Source organism: Charadrius vociferus, unplaced genomic scaffold, assembly GCF_000708025.1.
Source record: "Charadrius vociferus isolate BGI_N301 unplaced genomic scaffold, ASM70802v2 scaffold583, whole genome shotgun sequence".
Classification (NCBI taxonomy): domain Eukaryota; kingdom Metazoa; phylum Chordata; class Aves; order Charadriiformes; family Charadriidae; genus Charadrius; species Charadrius vociferus.
The window spans coordinates 221,707-240,940 of NW_009647690.1; the positions used below are offsets into that span (position 1 = coordinate 221,707).

At 45.8% G+C, this 19,234-nt stretch overlaps 1 protein-coding gene across 1 annotated transcript in view; it reads left to right on the forward strand.

Moving 5' to 3' along the window:
* Positions 1-608: 608 nt before the first annotated feature.
* The window catches only part of SNRPB2 (small nuclear ribonucleoprotein polypeptide B), a 27,790-nt gene continuing 9,164 nt past the window's right edge, over positions 609-19,234 (forward strand). Inside the window, exons 1-3 of the mRNA XM_009881424.1 lie at positions 609-666; positions 1,578-1,676; positions 6,175-6,441. Of these exons, the coding sequence (XP_009879726.1) occupies positions 609-666; positions 1,578-1,676; positions 6,175-6,441 (424 nt within the window). The remainder of the gene's footprint in view (positions 667-1,577; positions 1,677-6,174; positions 6,442-19,234) is intronic.

Consider the following 19,234-nt stretch of genomic DNA (forward strand, 5'->3'; position numbering starts at 1 on the left):
CGTGTTTGGAGATGTTCTCCCGGCAGCACCCTGGGACTTACACAACACATCAACATGTCACTAGTCAGGATCAAGAACAGCCATATATTTCGAGGCCAGGCCAGGGCCAAGTTCTTGGCTGTGCCCGTGTAGTTTTACCCATGAGGCCAAGGAAACCCCTTGCGTACGGCACGGCCATTTACTCCCGGCTTTTTAAAACACAGTGTGTTCCCCCTTGCTCCTCACTCCGAGACCCTTTTTCTCCCCTTTATTAGCATTAAAGATGGAGGAGGTTTGGGGCTGCAAAGTCTCTTCCCGAGAAGTCTCTTCCAGACTTTCCAGTGAGACACCAGACTGAGCACCTACCTGTTGCCATCTCGCGCCCCCAACCACGCCGCCCCTCCACAACCCACAGCGCTGGAGGGACCAAAGAGTTCAGCAGCAAGAACTGCTTCTTCACCCTGCATCCAGAGTTGCCGAACAGATGATGCTGGTGCCGACATCCGCACCAAGCGAGAGATAAAGGCTGTGAAGGGCATCTCTCCGGCATGTTAAGCCCAGGAGCTCAGCTATGGTTGCTGCCAGGGTATCTAGGCTTAAGGCAGGAAGGTGTCCTTCAGGTAACCACCATGGGGGACATCAGGCTGCAGGCGGAGGCCATGAGTTGCCTGAAAGAAATTAAAACGCGTGAGGTGCTTTCTTGGAGGCCAGAGAAGGTTTGGTTGGCGGCATACAGGAAAGGCACAATAATTAAGCTTTCTTTCTCTATCTCCAATGTTGTTTCTGTTTCTTCTCGTGGCATAAAGTCCCTTTTCCTTTGCCTAGAGAGGTTCAGGGTGGGAGTTAGTGAGCAATTTATACTGTGCGTTTAGGGTAACTGGTAATGAATGACTGCTTGAGACCTGACACTGGAAAGAAGGTTGTAGACACAAAAAGTATCGCTGCGTGCATTTTACGCTCGATTTGTTCCCTGATCTTTAGCTGTTCCTGGATTTCCAATGGGAATGAAGGTTAGTGTTACAGCCAAGCTCCGAATAAAATAAGAACAACCTGGGAAAATAAAAATTGATGCAAAGCTGAAAGTAAAACACCGAAAATCGTTGAGAAATCTTGTACTGACTTCAGTGCAATTTGATCAATATCTACAGGGAAAAGCAGACAAATATATTCTTGGAATAAGGTTCCCTGAGAAAACACTTGGAGGATTTGGATAAGCCAAATTTGGAGAGAAATAAAGAGATTACTCTGAGTTAGCATAGAGCACATTTACGTCCTAATACGCTGCTTCTACATGAAATCTTGTTGTATTTAATGTTAAGATTAGGATCAGCAGAAAAATAGACTGGAGTAGGGGTCAGCCTTCTTAATAAGATAAGGCTTTATCTGTAATCCCCGGGGAAAGAGACGGCGTAGGTCTGAGCTGATGAATATGGTAATATCCATAAGAAAACTATTTTAGGAGGTACTTGAAAGGCAGCACACACATCTTCAAAGGATCTACAGATTCCTCTTGACTGGAATGGAATATTTAGGCAGTCTGGAAAGCCATTTTACTGATAGCCGCTCATGAAAATAAATACAACCTTCTTTCTAATCAGGCGAGCAAGCCAAGTCCTACCGCCCAGCGTGCCAGCGCGCGAGTCCCGCTGAGAGTTTCAAGGGGCAAAAGAGAAGGCAAGGAAAAAACAGAAGCCCGGGTACGGTGAGAGATGGCTGCCTGGGGCCGGGGAGGGCCGACGGGCTGCTGCTGAAGAAAGGGGCCCGTGGGAAGCATCGGTGCAAGGAGAATCACCGGCTGATGAATACAAGCTGTGTTTCCACACAGGGTGGACAAGGGAGGATTCAGCCCGTCAGGGGAACATCACGAGAAGCCCACTGCTCACATCCATCCCTGCAGTTCCTGCCCACCCCCTGGAGAGATCTGTTGAACTGATTTCACTTTTGCAGTCCACAAGATAAAACAAGCTTCATCGTTGGCTTCAAAGGCTGGTTTTGCCTGAGTAAGGAGTGAGAACTGCAGGACTTCTTGGCCTCTTTTGAAAGGATGGGTAGAGGTTGGTGGGCCCTCCAAAATCACCACCAGTGTTGCTCCAGCTGCAGAGCAGCCTCCAGGAAGAGGGCATCCCTGTACGGGCACGCACTCCCGCGAAACACACTCCCAAATGCAGCCCTTAGCAGGTGGCTTTAGATGCCTCTCTTCATTCACTGATGCAAAATATACTGTCCATGAGCAGAAGAGATGTTCAAATAAGTTCATTGAACAGCCCACCCGAGGAAAAAAAAAAATAATAAATAAATTTGGGGAGTGGCGAATATTTAAAAAGCATTTTGGGGAGAATTTAGCAAGAAGCTAAACACCAATAGATAGATGCTTTTCTTCCAAGTTGCCTGCGTTACCTGGTCTTAGTTCCTTTTAGAAATAACCCTTACTAATAAGAAATTACTCCTTCATTATTAATTAACCTTTCGACTTGCAACATTATTTCTTTGTTAGTAATATCCGCAAAGGGCATTAGGCAATGCTCGCTGCAATTTACACTCAAATCGAGCCAAGCAAAGTATTTTAATAGAACTACAGCTTGTCATTCTTACTTCATTGTGTTTCTGCAGTGAGATAAAACTAGATTAGGATCACACAAATCAGAACAAGAAAGACAGGTCTGATGTGTCAGTAACCGCATATAGAAGATGTAGTTAACGTGAATAAAAAGTATGCATGTGCAAAAACAAACGCATAACCTATTCTCCCTCTAGTGGCCACTGCTTCTCCTCAAAATAAAATTAAAAAAAAAAAAAACTGGCATGGAGATAAATCATACCACGCTGGAAAAGAAAGAGGAGTGAAGAAGACCTGAAACTGCTTTTAATTTCAAGTGTCTCCTTTTCTGCTTCGCGATGTCTCGCTAACAGATCTAATGTCGCCGGTTAAAGGCAGCACACTGAGATCTTGCACGTCCTCCCGCACGAGCTACAGGGCGAATCATCTGTTTTAGGACCACGGTAGAAATGGTTTTGTTGAAGAGGAGCCAGCTGCCTTCCGCTTGCTGAATTACTGATCCAGCAAAAAAGCACAAAACCCATTTCTAATCTACCATATAACAATTACATTAAAAAGTCGCTGCTCTCTGCTGGAGTTCAAAATAGAAGACACACCAAGCTACAAAGGCATTTTTGCTAAGTATTTCAATTGATGCAGTTCCCCATATTTGATATGAGGTATAACCTGTATTTCAATTATTTAAAGTAATATCACTTTCTTACTGGCAAAAAGTTGTGCGTATAAACACATAAAACACTAATACAGTATTTCACCCATACTTGACTGCATTAAAAACGCTGATATTATTTGTGTTGGCTGTGAGAAGCATCACTGTTGCTATAATGATGATGGCACATTTAGAAAATTTACATGGGATATTGCTGTACGCGTACTTTTGGATGATAAACATTGCCAGAGAGAATTTATGTTTCCCTTCTTTGCCTTGGGATAAATATGGTAATATCATTATTGGCAATAACAATTTATATCGCTATGTAAAATGCCTGGAGTATGCACTCAGTCAAGCCAGAAAGCCCATGGTAGCGGATACGCTGCAGCGTGGCTGCTGCCACGCCAGGAATTTGCAGCTGAATAGGGAAGATAGGTAAAAGAGGACAGGGAAAAGAAGGGAACGGAGGTGCCCGTGGTCACACAAGGAGTCAACGAGCACGTAAGGACACAGATTTTATGAACAGAGCTTTTATGAACCGTATGCTCACAGCCCAATGCCCGGGTCACACGGACTTGACGGAAAGGGCACATCCAGAGCTCGGTGTACGTCATGTTAGAAACCCAAGGAACAGCCCCCTGCTTCTCCCCATCTAATCCCTCCACTGCTTAGAAAGAAGCAAAAGACTCACAATGTAACGTCGTGCATGCGTTTTATCCCGCATACCTGCCCAATCTGGCACACCACAGAGAAACGTGCTCTGCCTCCCAACAAAATCCAACCTGCTCGCGTATGAAATTGGGTCTAGTAAATCAATAAAGTCCTGAAATTTAAGTTGGTGCAATTTTAAGGTGTATTTACTATCGAAAGGCTGTAATGAAACACCTCATAGCAGTGCGGAGTCAGAAGACACGTTGCTAATCCCATATGGAAAAGCAGCAGTAATTGGCGTGTTCCTGCATACAGATAGCAAAGGAGAAGCAGCCCTGGACAGGGGAGGTTCTTCCAGGCTAAATACGATCACAATTTTCAGCCGTTATGATTGTAACATAGCCCTAAATGATCTGTCAAATAACAGAGCCCCAAAAGAAGTCCCTCTGACTAAGGGTAGCTTGTTTGGTCGCTCCACCACGGACATCTTCCAGGTGTCCACCCACCACCATGTCAGCGGAAGGTTGACATTCATCTCACTGAGGAAAGGCGTCTTCCTCAAGGCAGGGTGATGGGCAGGTACGGCAAGACAGCGCTCGCCGTTAGAGAGAAGCAGCCATCTCCACTACACCTGGTTCACGGGGCCGCAGGTCTTCCAAGGAACCATTTCACTTCTCACTTTCTCCCTGAATCCATACAGAGGAGGCCTCTCACACAAAGGCGAACACAGTGCTTTGGGGCTCTCTTTTGTTCTGCTTTGCCCCCTCTCAGAAGCTCTCCTCCTCTTTAATCTCCCCATTTTCACATCCCGTCAGCTGGAAAGGTGAAAACGACAGGCGCGTTCACCAAAGCTCCTTCCCTCAGAAGCCCGCTAATACCTTTCACAAGATTATTTCTGCTTCTCTCAAGAGATATATTTATCAGAGGTTAGAGCACTTCCCCCCCCCCGCCCCCCCATCCCCGTGGAGATGATTGCTACCAGCACTGGAAGAGCTTCCCAAGATTGCTAAAAGGCAATGTCATATGATGGTATCTAATTTCTAAAGTGATGGTCCGAGACAGCCTCTCCGCAGGCGACCCCAGAGCAGCGCTCGGGAGTTCTGCGTCGCTTCCCGCCGCGGGAAGTTCAGAGTGTTATTACGAATGTAAACATTTCTTGAGAAGGGCTATTTGAATAATTAAGAACAAGATACAGGTTTGCTGCTTTCGGGATGATTGCGATGGGAGACATATAAATGGCAGTCCGGCTATGGGAAGAGGAGCGAGCTTTCCAGGGTGATGGGCACCGGTAATGGCAAGGAGACGTGCTGCTTCTGCTGCCGCCCACCTCCTTATCCCCAGCGCCGCTTCAGCTGAGCTATACTTTCCACTGAGCATTTATAAAACACATAGGGAGTCATCGGAGAAGGGCCACACACACAGAGATTGCTTTTCTTGAAGATTAAAGAACAGAAGGACTGAAGGCAGGCTCGGGCTTTCATTATAATCAGTCCCCTGACTTGCAAGAAGTCTCCTGTGTGGGAGTCCCACAGAGCTCGTGGGCATTGAGATTTTTCCCCTCCATTTCATGGAGCTTTGCCCCTCCTTGGAAATTCAAGTGATCAGTCAGAGTGAAAAGTAGCCGTTGCTTTAAAAAAAAAATAATGTATATTTTTGACTTGTTTCAACTTCTCTGAAGTCTTTGCGATAGCTCACTATTGCACCCATTTGAACAAATTATTCTGAAGGATTGGTCAAATCCAAAGAAGCAGAATCATAAAACTTCACAAGATTTCATCACCCTTACTAGGAACTGATGGTAATCCCTTGAAGGCAGCAGGACAACATGAAGCGCCCTGTATGGGAAAAACCTTTAAGAAACTCTACCATTTTATAAACACACAAATATGAACCTTATGTCTTTCCCACTGAGCGAACACTAGAAGATATTGCACACAAGAAACAAACAAAAAAAAAAGACATTTAAGTAAAATCCTGACTGCCGCATCCCCACCCTTGGGACTTACCAAAGGTCTTGTCTTAATTCTGCTCACGGGCAAACCTATCTAGAAAAGCCCCATCCTAATTTACCAGGTTCTTCCTTTGCCTTTTGCAGTAAAGGTATGAGCATCCCTCTGCTTATTAACTATTGATAACACTCGACGGCCCCTGGTCCTCGCTGAGGCAAGTCACCCGAGTTGTATTCTCCTTTCCTAAAAAGCAAACAGCACAAACACTTTACGCACGAGTACAATATCCCACAAAACTCAGTTCGGTGGGGTAGAGGAGGTTCTCCAGAGCTCTACCGTGATGCTGTTGTTGGCTTAAGCTTTTCCAACGCTCCACATTTCTACAGAACCATTCGCGAAACGACCTTCCGAAATTTCCACCTGCCTGCGCAGGCGTTCGTGTTTGCAAACGAACGTAGAGATCTCGTGCCTGCGGAGCACGGCATTGACGCGGCCGGGTGGCATCCCTACCATCAAGCTGGCATCCCTGTCCTTCCCGTACTGTTCCCCAGTGACACAGCGCCAAGGTCCTTTCGTGAATGCTGACAATCTGCGTTCATCCCGCCAGCAGTCCTTTCCAGAGAGCTCTGCCAAAATGAATGAGCGGATCAGCGGTATCTGCTCCTGCAATATCACACTCAAACACAAAATCTTCTTTTTTTTTTTTTTTTCCTGCACAGGGAAACTGTTATTAATGCGATTTTTATCTAAAAATCCCTTCTATTTTTCTTTCCAGGCATTTATTTTTTGGAGTCATACCATATTATTTCACCCCACAACGTAACAATCCCATTTCTGTTCATTCTGTGCAGAACAAGCCTGATTTTATCAGGAGGTTTGGCTTTATCAGCTGGGCAGTTGGGTGGTTGGGGTATTTTATTTTTTCTTCCGGTTTATAGCATCAATGTGTGGTAATGTGACAAATCTAATACCCGGCACATAACAGATCTTTATTTTCAAAAGGAAAATAATTAGTGTTTCCATTTTTTAGCAGAGAGATTGCTTCATTGATACCAAGACTGAAAGACAAAGAGCCACGTCACGAGGACGTGAGGCTTTCTCCTGTTTGGGTGATATTAGGCTTGAAGCCGCCTTAGCGCTAAACTAAGGCAGAAGCAACTCCCGGCAGAGAAGCAGGAAAAGGGGATGCTTTTTGGGTCGTGAACTGTTGCGAATGCCCAAGGAGAGAGGATGGCTCGCTCCAAGAGCAAGTTCTGCTTGACAGTGGAGCGGGCAAGGGGTGGGAAAGGCATTGCAGGAAGAGCAACACTCACAACTGTCCTCAAATTAAAAATATTTAACCACCTTCTCCCCTCCTCCCCATAGTTAGCCGTTGTTTTGAAGTCTCTGAACCGAACCAAAATTGGAAGGGAACAAAGGGGTAAAGGGGGAAAAAAAGGAGGGGAAAGGCGGGGAAGGGGGAAAATGGGGAAGGGGAATGGGGAAGGGGAGGGAAGGGGAGGGAAGGGGAGGGAAGGGAAGGGGAGGGAAGGGAAGGGAAGGGAAGGGAAGGGAAGAAGGGAAGGGAAGGGGCAGGATCCTCCCACACCACAACAATGTTACCCACGCCACACTCTTGTCCCTCTGCTGTGCTGGGAACTTTGCTGTCCACCAGAAGCTTTTCTCAGCTGCACTTGTCATCTGAAACGGTACCCACTAGCAAGCATCTTCTTCAGTCTAGAGGAAACCTGGGCTGGTCAAAAAACCCCAACAAAATAACCAAAAATACTTCCACTGAATTAGGATTAGGACAGGTTTTGAAGTATATGGGAAGGGAGAGTTCTTGGTACAGAGAACTTTGACCAGCATTTTGATACCAGGAGGCTTCTCTCTCTCATTTCCATTATGTTGGTTATATTAGACTACACAGGGTATCTACAGCCCTCTGACGAACACCTCATTTGATCCTCCCTCCTTACAACCTCCCACCCCAGTGAGGCTTTAGTTAATGTTGTGGCGCTCATTTAACAAATGAACAGACCCTTATGCACGGCGCCTGCCTTCCCCAAGGGCTTGCTCATGCCGAGAGGCAGTGAGCTTCACAGCGTGTGGATACAGAGAAGATCACAGGATTTCACAGAATCACAGAATTTTCAGAGTTGGAAGGGACCTCTAGAGATCATCTAGTCCAACTCCCCTGCTAAAGCAGGACTGCCCAGAGCACATCACTCATGACTGCATCCAGGCGGGTCTTGAAAATCTCCAGAGAAGGGGACTCCCCCCCCTCCCTGGGCAGCCTGTGCCACTGCTCTGTCACCCCAACTGTAAAGAAGTTTTTCCGTGTGTCGGAACGGAACTTCCTATGTTCCAACTTGCGCCCATTGCCCCTCGTCCTGTCACTGGGAACCACTGAAAAGAGTCTGGCTCCATCCTCCTTCAACCCACCCTTTAGGTACTTGTATGCCATAATCAGGTCTCCCCTCAGCCTTCTTTTCTCCAGGCTAAAGAGTCCCAGCTCTCTCAGCCTTTCCTCATAAGGGAGATGCTCCAATCCCTCAATCATCTTGGTTGCCCTTCGCTGGACTCGCTCCAGCAGTTCCCTGTCCCTCTTGAACTGTGGAGCCCAAAACTGGACACAGTATTCCAGTTGTGGCCTCACCAGTGCCGAGTAGAGGGGGAGAATGACCTCCCTCGACCTACTGGACACAAGATATATCGCATGGCCTTATCATCAAGAACAAAACACTTTATTGACAAAGAATCAATACTCAGGTTTGTACTGACGCTGCCAATATAGTTAATGCTTTAGTGTCCTAAGGCAAAATTTGTTTCACTTGAAAAAGACCTGAGCGTACCCCGGAACAGACAATTTTCTGTGCTTTTCCCTCTGGCAGCTGGCTCTGGTTTGAAGTCAGGGCAAAGAAACCTTTGGATCATTAACGTTGCTCCATGGCCACCTGCATAGCGAGGTTTTTAACACCACACCCACACCCCCCCCAACGATTGTGTTCTTGGACAAAACTGTCCAGGTAGTGAGCAAGTGAATAATGTGTTTCAATCACACTTAGCAGATCTAAAGGGTTAGCTGCCCCTTTCTGTAATATACGGCTCTGCCTGTGTTAGCTTAAAATGAGTTTAAGATGGATTCCCTGAAGAAACGGTTCGTGGCATACAATCTGGCTGCTGAGCAGTATTTCTTAGGGTGACAGCATCCCCAGCTGAGTCGCTCAAAGGCTGTGGCTGTTGCACAAAGTCAACACGGAGATGTTCCCTATGTATAGGCAGACGTCCCACCAAAAAAAAAAAAATGAACATTTTTGAAGGACTCACTGAAGAAGAGAAAGACAATCGCAGATATATGAGCTGTGACACAGTTCATGGCTGTGGTCATTTATAGACACGTGTGGTCTCGGTACACAGGGGCAGGAGGTGACACCGTTACGGCCACGGTGGACCAGAGAAAGTCACACAGGGTGCAGAGACGTGAGCGCTGAGCACCGAGGAACAATATTCATCGTCTCCTCATTGATAGACCCACTTAGGCTAAAGGAGAGGCTACTCCCTCCCCAGGGTATGGATTTCTCCCTTCGAGTATCACCTGAAATTGAGAGTTCAAAGTTTGCTGAAGTCCAAAGGGGCAGTGACAGCCCCAAGCCCTGTTTGCTGCTTAGCTACAAAGAGCAGGCACGGACGCAGCATGCTGAAGTCCAAATGCAACCCATTAGCTGACCCTCCCCTCGGACACGTTTTGGATGGCAGCTCCCGCTCACAGTCCCCATTTGCAGAAGATTAAAGGCCAATTTGGCAGTGCTGAGAAGCTTCGGGCTGTCCCTCGCAGGGCTGGCTGCCGGTGCTTGGATGGAGACTGAGGCTGAGGGAGTCTTTACTGGGAACACCCAAATCCAGTATAGGAGAATGGGACCAGAAGTAGATTTGTGCCTTTACTTGATATTATAATATTGCCCAGGACAGGCTGTAGAAATTTCTTGTCTTTCACGGAAAACGCATTTTCAACCACCAAATTTTGATTTGGTGTTACTTGTGAATGGTTAACGCTGCTTTATTCCTAACTTAGGTCTTAGGAAGTACTAAATATTCACAGTGACCGACAGACTAGTTAAAACCTAGACCCAAAAAAATCAAACCCCCAAAATATTTCACAATCAGCAACCAGAAAGAGACTACACCCACTCTACGTTGTTGAGCTGAGACATTTTCTATAATGGGGAAAAGTAAGTATATTTCTAACACTTTATTGCAGGTTTAGCAGAAGGCACTGTATTTAAAGGCAGAAAAGGACCTGGGGGTGCTGGTCGACAGCCGGCTGAGTATGAGCCAGCAGTGTGCCCAGCTGGCCAAGGCAGCCAGTAGCATCCTGGCTTGTATCAGAAACAGTGTGGCCAGCAGGACTAGGGAAGTGATTGTCCCTTGTACTCAGCACTGGTGGGGCCCCACCTCCAGTGCTGAGTTCAGTTTTGGGCCCCTCAGTAGAAGAAAGGCATTGAGGTGTTGGAGCATGTCCAGAGAAGGGCAACGGAGCTGGTGAGGGGTCTGGAGGACAAGTCTGATGAGGAGCGGCTGAGGGAACTGGGGTTGTTTAGTCTGGAGAACAGGAGTCTGAGGGGAGACCTTATCACTCTCTACAGCTACCTGAAAGGAGGTTGTAGCGAGGTGGGGGTCGGTCTCTTCTCCCAAGTAACAAGTGATAGGACAAGAGGAAATGGCCTCAAGTTGCACCAGAGGAGGTTTAGATTAGATATTAGGAAAAATTTCTTCACTGAAAGGGTTGTCAAGCATTAGAACAGGCTGCCCAGGGAAGTGGTGGAGTCACCATCCCTGGAGATACTTAAAAGACGGGAAATGTGGTGCTGAGGGACATGGTTTAGTGGTGGACTTGGCAGTGCTGGGTTGATGGTTGGACTCAATGATCTCAAAGGTCTCTTCCAACCAAAACGATTCTACGATTCTGTGAATCAAGCAGGGGAGGGAAGGACAGTGAAATGCTGCCATCCAAGTATCTGAGATCACCACTGGTTTTGTAGAAGTCATCCTTCTGTGCTTTTGTCACCCTAAAGTTATTGCTGCTCGAGCTGGCTAAATTACTGTTGGAACAGAAATGTCTCCTGGTGCTGGAAATCGCACCTTCGGCAGCGACGTAGACTTACCTTCGGACAGCAACCACATTTTCACATTGACATGAAAAAAGACAAACCTCAAAGTAACGACGTTGGATTGGTTGAATGGGATTTCCCAGGATAAACTACCAGTTCACCCAAAATTACGGAGGCAGAAGGAGGAATACGGAGACACTTCATAGTTCCTCTGTCTTGCAAGAAAAGAACAAAATACCTTTTAAAATAAAACTTTTCAGTGCTCAAAAGAGTTCAAGTGTTTTATTCATCTTATGAAGAACAAAAACATTTTATAAAAATTTAATATAATTTATAAAAATATTCTTAAGCAAGAGGTTTTGTCACTACTAGTTTTCTCTTGCCAGCTGCACGTGAAATAATTGCCTTTCAGGCTGAAAACAGGAAATTTTTATTTCATTTAGGATGTTGACTGCTTAATAACATACAGCCTCACTTTGTAACGAGAAGCGTGGTGGAAAAGATTGTCGCAATCCACCTGCGCACTTAATTTTAAGCCAGCAGATTTATACGTTTGCATATCCGAGCACCTGTTCTCACTTCACTCTTTGGAGGTGGGAAATTTATTCATTTGGAGGTAAGATCTCATCTCATAGAGCTGAGATTTATTTTTACATTACCGAAGGCAAGATGGCGTAAATCATAGTGGGAACAGAGTCTTTCAGAAAGCCAACACGCAGCAGAGCTGCTCCGCAGCGGAATTCTGACGGAGAGGAGATTGAAGCTGCGTTTGATGTTGCTCTTGACCTACCCTATTTGTTCATGTAGGGTTTGTTTGGGTTTTTTTTTAAGGGGATGGGACAGGAGAACCATAATGCTTGGAAGGGGCTCCACCACGCTAAGGCTCAATGAGAAATAGGCACTGAAAGGCGCTCTGACTGCCCGCACGGCTGCAGACATAAGGCAGCACAACACACGCAGGCTTTTCCGCAGCACTTCCAGGAGCACTGCAAGAATTTATAGCCAGCTCAAGTCTACCAGATATGGTAAATTTACAGCCAACTCAAGTACCAGAGATGGTATGATTTACCATCAGCTCCCCAGCGTCTGCTGTGACTGAGACCAAAATGGTTTAAATCAATAAATGTTTGAAGGAATGAGACAACCAAAATAACTCACGAGCTTTATTAGTATCCATACGGGGAACTGGCAGAGCTTCAACACAAGCCCAGGCAGAACTTGTTAGAGGGTCCTACTACTGCTGTTTGCCCAAACTGCAGTAATTATTAACCATAAGGCTAGTAATAAACAAGCTTATTTACGGCTTCGCAGCTTGATGCTGGCATAGGTCTTAGCAATTTCAAGGCTGAGCTGGCTTGAGAAAGAAGCGTTTGGAAGTTTGAGAGCTTCTTTATAGGATCTTATTGTTGACAGAGCCCCACAGTCAATGGCGAGCTGTCGGTAAGTGCTGTGCAAACCCTCAGCTGGTCAGACCTCCCTCTTTAGGCAGGACTGGTGTAACCAACTCTCTGCTCTTCAGGTCCTCCTCCTGGGCAAACCTGTCTCTGTTTCCCTGTCAATCTGTGTTTTCAAGGGCAGGTTTGCCCTTCCATCCAGGACATACTGTATTCCCTCCCCATCTGGCGAGGGGGTTCCTCACCTCCACAGTGGTGCCACCAGCTATTTGGGAACACCATGCCCACCCGCTGCCCTGGCTTCCAGCCCAGCAACGCTGCTTAAAGCAGGCTAAGCTTTCTGCTCACCTCTTTGCCACAGTTCTTCCAAGGCCAGGATGGACGGGGCTCTGAGCAACCTGATCTAGTTGAAGATGTCCCTGCTCATTGCAGGGGAGGTTGGACTAGATGGTCTTTAAAGGTGCCTTCCAACCCAAACTATTCTATGATTCTATTACTATTGCAGACACCACCTCTAGCCTCCTATTTCCCATCTGCACCAAGCTCAGAGACACAGGTAACACCTGATCTAGTTGAAGATGTCCCTGCTCATTGCAGGGGAGGTTGGACTAGATGGTCTTTAAAGGTGCCTTCCAACCCAAACTATTCTATGATTCTATTACTATTGCAGACACCACCTCTAGCCTCCTATTTCCCATCTGCACCAAGCTCAGAGACACAGGTAACGATCCCAGCACACATCTCCACCTTCAGCAGTCCTTCAGGTCTCTGTAGTTGGCATCAGGGCCCCTCGCCCACCCCTCCCAGATGTCTGGCTGCCCCTCTGTCTCCATTTCCCTGTGAACAGACAGCAATGCCTTCTCCAGCTGTTTTACCAAATGCCATTGGCTTCGCAGATCACCCAGTCTTGCTCCTCTAGCAGGTCACACTCTGCAGACAGGTCCTAGTTTCCTAGCTCTGCTCCGGGCAGGGCTTCGTGCCCTCTGAGAGCCCATCCCTCTGGTACCCAGCGCCCCCCGTGAGCGTGGTGGACGGATCGTGGTGGATGGAGCACTGCTCCTCTTCTTTTTCCCCACCTTCACAGCCAGGATGCCCCTGGTGTGCCCAGAACTCATGCACCGGGGAAATGTTGCAAGAGCTGCAGCTTAAAACTGGTTTGTAACGATGTGGGTGAAGATATTCACAATGGGGGACTGGCCGTTTGTGAGACTTAAAACGAAAACTTGACGGAAACAACCAGGCAATTTTATACAACCAGGCAGGTAAGTCTTGATTTCATTGTACTCCAATGTACTGCGTGCATTAGGATTCAAAAGTATTGAATTTCAAGTGCTCAGTGTAAGTCACATCACTTACACTGCATTAGTACGTTGACTCCAGTAAAACTAAAAAATTAATCCAGACTGAAAGAAAAAGGGAAGGAATGCAGGTATTCTTGCACAGTAATAAATCAAATCAGTGCACTGCTATTCTTCCCAGTGAAGAGCTCCAGTGTGGGCAGATGGCAGTGCCACCAATTACTCCTAATCACAGGACAACCCCACCACCCTGAACTAATTTGGAACCATCTGTATGAAATTTAAAAGCGCTACCCGCATTTCACCTTGCTCAGGGTATTAGCACACCCAAACTAATTGGGAGTCATCATAATGATAAATATCGCAAATACGAGTAGTTCTCTCGAGGGCAATGTTGAGCACACTTGCAATTTCAGATGTCTTTTGCACCAGGAGATGGACGTAGCAGTGTAACGTAAGGGACGCAGGTGTCAGCGACAGCACCTGGTCTGAGGGGCGAAAGGCGCTCCTGTAAAGGAAAGGCCAGGACAGAAGCAGAACACAACCACAGGACAAACTGAAATAAGGCTCCAGAGTGTCCTCCGGGGCGCAGACCCTTCACTTCTGGGGATCTGGGGCTTTTGGAGGGGGCAGGGAGGTGGTCTGTCACTGCCTTCCCAAAGCCCTGATGTTAACTGAAGCTCTAAGGCATTAATAGAGCAGTGACAGTTGCTGTCATCTGGTGTGCCCTAAAATTGAATAAACCCAGATGAGATGGGAAAGGGAGTAGTTCATTAGCGAACTCGGATGACTTAGAATCACAGAATCATAGAATCATAGAATGGTTTAGGTTGGAAAGGAGCTTGAAGATCACCGAGTTCCACCCCCCCTGCCATGGGAAGGGACACCTCCCACTAGACCAGGTTGCCCAAGGCCACCTCCAGCCTGGCCTTGAACACCTCCAGGGATGGGGCCTCAACAACCTCTCTGGGCAACCTGTGCCAGTGCCTCACCACCCTCAAAGTGAAAAACTTCTTCCTAATGTTTAATCTAAACCTGCCCTCTTCCACTTTATAGCCATTCCCCCTCGTCCTGTCACTACATGACCTAGTAAAAAGTCCTTCCCCAGCTCTCCTGTAGGCCCCCTGTAGGTACTGGAAGGCCGCAATAAGATCTCCCCGGAGCCTTCTCTTCTGCAGGCTGAACAGCCCCAACTCCCTCAGCCTCTCCTCATAGGAGAGGTGCTCCAGCCCTCGGATCATCCTCGTGGCTCTCCTCTGGACACGCTCCAGCAGGTCCATGTCTTTCTTATGTTGAGGACTCCAGAGATGGATGCAGTATTGCAGGTGGGGTCTCACAAGAGCGGAGTAGAGGGACAGAATCACCTCCCTTGACCTGCTGGCCACACTTCTTTTGATGCAGCCCAGGATACAGCTGGCAACCCAGGATACGGTTGGCTTCTGCTGAATGAGTTTGTTGTCACTTGTTGAGTCCCCCTCCCAGTTCTAGCGGCTTTTTAAAATCTTTTTCCTACCATATTTGTTAAAGCACTGAGATGAAATATATTTATTTCACGGTTTATGCTGGATATAACTAATTAACTATGAATGTCAAGTATGTACAATTTAATTCGGGTTCACTTAACAATGGCTAATTTATTTCTTTTTTACAATGCACCTGATTTCTGTTGCCATAAACTAGAAGCGCGTCCAAGGAAATAAAGTGCTGCACGGTTTTTTCCTTGTGGACTTGGTAAGGGAGAAAGGTGACTCGGTCAAGAGAACAAGAAAACGGTTGTATTAATCACAACAGGACGATTTTCCTCTTAAACAATAGTAATAAATAATTGGTTGTGATGGTGTACTCTTCCCTTGGTTGGTGAAAGCTCCCTTGACTAAACCACATCATCTACCTGCAAAGTCTGTCAGGTAGTGTATTTAATAATTAAAAGTATAAATGGCCAATAACAGATGTCAGAGGAATATGTGGAGGCTTTTCGTTTTCAATCAAGCAGTAATACTTCCAAGCATCTTTTCAGAGGTTATGAAACAGCCTTATTAAAGGAACTGCAGAGCATTTTTCCCCTTCCACGTGTTGTTTTTGTTTGCCTCTGTCCCTACCACTGGGTGTTTTATTGTCCCCCAAAGTGGGGTCAGGCAGGTCCTCTTCCTGAGCAGTTACAGTTAATTCAGGTGGTTCAAATGATGTTTTTCCAAGTGCTTTGCCACTCATTTGTCAATACTAAATTTCTCCTGCCATCACACTGTCCGTTCACTTTGCTTTGTTAGTTTGCAGAGACTGGTGTATCCTGAGCCTGCGAATAATAACCTGTAAATCACCGCAGCCTCCTCGGCTCCTGCTGGCAATTTACGCTGGTGGGTGGCAGTCAGCACAACTGCCCAGCAACCGCTGATTTATAGGACGCAATTCCCTCTTTTTTGCACCTTCCAATTGAATATAGATCCCTAAGTTGCTCACCCTTCAAAGAACCTTTTCTGTCCTAAACGTGAGGTTTCACGCATATTGACTTTCAAGTGCTCGCAGCACCACCGCCATAGGTTTGCACTTGCTAGGGAATTTCCTTATTTCCTGTCATTTTGGTCATTGTCTTTCTCCATGTTCCAATGTTTCGTGATGTGTTAACGCACTCCTTCACACAGCAGAACACATCAGTCAAAGAGTAGAACCCACGTACTGAAGACCGATCCAGCCATATCACAAAGCATTCACACTCATGATTCTTTCTAGTGTGGGATTTTTATTCCCTCCCCTCCACTGGTGAGAGGAAAATATTTCTATACTGATGAATTACAGCGACTTTATTTATTCCACAATCTTCACAGAGGAAGATAACAACTGCGAAAAGCGTGAAGCATCATTACGTGTACGTGGGCCAAACCAAAGCCGTGAGGATCACACAATGTTGTAAAGCTTCCACTAGACACAGCTCTTGGTTAATTTTCTGCTCTAGTTCAGGGAATTGCATTGAATTTAGAAAAGGAAGACGAAGAGGGAAAAAAAATATTTTTATTATAGGTTTCATAACAACCAACAGCAATAATAATGAAATGGTAGGCTCCCTTGACCTTGAGCAAAGGGCAGGAAGAGCAGTGGCTACAAAGATAGTTTAAAGAGGTCTCTGCGCTCTGCTTTATCTCTCCACCGCTCTTTGACAGTCTCTGATGCAGCAGTTACCTGTTCAAGGTGGAAGTATGTTTCCAGCCCGTTATGTTGGTGACGAATTCTCATTGCTTACTAAGTTGCTACGGGCATTGTTGCTAAGAAACCTGAAATAACTTTTTACAACACTTCCAGCTTTCAGGGACTTTTAAACAAATGACCATTTTAGTGAATATGAGCGCACTGTACCTCTCTGTCCAGAGATTAAGAAAACAAAAGTAATGCAAATAAACCTCGGGGAGGAAGGGGAAGCCAACCTGAGGAATGAACGTCACTTCTATTGAACTGGCAGGCAGACTGTGAAATCCCACCTGAGGAGCAGGAAAGACACAGCTTTTCTGCTTTTTGCACACAAATTCTGCAAGAATAAATCAGCTGTGCTTAAAGTGACTCTGAGCAAGTGTGAGTGTGGCACACTGCGCTGGAAGAATTACAGCAGCCACGAATTCTTCCTTACTTTGTGTGAGGTTGAGGGGTTTTTTCTTTAGAGTGTCTTCTCTCTGAACAGTTGAAGGACTTTATTTTGAAAATCATTTAGAATATGTCAGTAACTTTGATTCTACAAGACAAATTCCCTTACTTGACTCAATAAAAAACAAGTAGTTTTGAACATTGTTACTAAACTATGAAGTTACATGCACTACACTGCTGATCATCACATAAAATAGCACCGTCAGCCTTTCTGAAAAATAGTTTCTTAATGTATTGTGCATGCTTGGATTGCAAAATTATGCTTTATCTGAGCAACAACTTCTAAAACAATGAACAAAGAAAAATAAATACGACCTGAAAACTTGTCCAGGACTTCTGCCTATCGTGATTTGAGTTTGTAGCATGTATGCGTTGCATATGGCATCATACCAGCACGTTATTTCCCATACCATGCAATACTATAAACTACTAAAGAACACACTGTTCTCTTCTACCAGTAAGTAAAAGAAATTGATTGAGTAAAAGAACTGTTGATTGAGATGTTTGGGGGTTTTTTGCTTTTATATTCAAATTGTCCCAAACCTGGGGTCTTTACCCGGTGTGCAAGCCCGTAACACACAGAGCAGAGGTATTTCCAAGTTTATTCTCTTAATGTGCAGAAATGGGGTGCTGATCCCCAAACAGGAGCACACCTTGGTTTCAAAAATCTCTACTTTTATACACTGGTTATTACATATTCAAACAATTAATACATATTATTATTCTCTTTAATGATTGGTTGAGATTTCTTCGCTTCCTATGTAAATTAGTGCACAGACTCTATCTTCTTCCATTGTTCTCTTTTGAGTAAGTGGTACCATTTGGGTATGTGGCCAATGAGTCGATGGTCGCGATCTCCCCCTGCCAAAATTACCTTTTACCTACTTCTCCTCTGATCTTGGCAGTTCCAAGTGGTTTTCTCAGTTTGCTGACCAGGCCTACAGTTCATCTCTCTCTTGACAGGAATACCCTGCTTATCAACAGCGCTACGTTGTCTGGTGGTTAGTTCCTTAACTGAATCGTAGATAAATCATGTCTGGTTACTATTTCTCTATTTTAATATTAGGTAAATAATTAAATAGGGTTGGGGGAGTAGAGAGGACCCCAGAGCAGCAGCAGGTTTCCTTGGTTGCTTCAATAACATTTCATTTGCCTAGATTATGTCAATTTTACTACAGAAAAATCACTTTAATCCGTATTGTTCTTTATAGGCTTCCGAAATACCAGATTTTCTTTTTACTCAAGTAAACTCCAGAATCTGGAAGTAATGCCGTGTTTTTTTCCTGACATGTAACTGAACCAAGAACTCTCTACCTAACATTCCTGCCTCTTGGCAAAGAGATGGCCTATCCAAACAAAATGTATCATTTAAACAAGAACTGTCTTATCGATTATATTTTTCCCCAAAGAACTTATTTTTGATATATAACTAGGCTTAACCTTTGCAACTTAAAATTGCTTCTGAAAAAGCCTGCATAATTATTCACAGAAATGAAGGCATGTCCCCTGCAAAATTATTCCAAAAATTCAAAGGCTGCGATCTCCATTTCTGCTCTGTTTATTTATCCTGGGCTACCACTACCGCGGGGATTTTTGAAGTACCTTCAAGAAATAACATGCTCAGATACTTTGCATTTTCAATATTGAAACAATGTGCAATCGCAGCCCAGAAGGCCAACCCTATCCTGGGCTGCATCAAAAGAAGTGTGACCAGCAGGTCAAGGGAGGTGATTCTGTCCCTCTACTCCACTCTCGTGAGACCCCACCTGCAATACTGCATCCTCAATATAAGAAAGTCCTCAATATAAGAAAGACATGGACCTGCTGGAGCGTGTCCAGAGGAGAGCCACGAGGACGATCCAAGGGCTGGAGCTCCTCTCCTATGAGGAGAGGCTGAGAGAGTTGGGGCTGTTCAGCCTGCAGAAGAGAAGGCTCCGGGGAGATCTTATTGCGGCCTTCCGGTACCTACAGGGGGCCTACAGGAGAGCTGGGGAAGGACTTTTTACTAGGGCATGGAGTGACAGGACGAGGGGG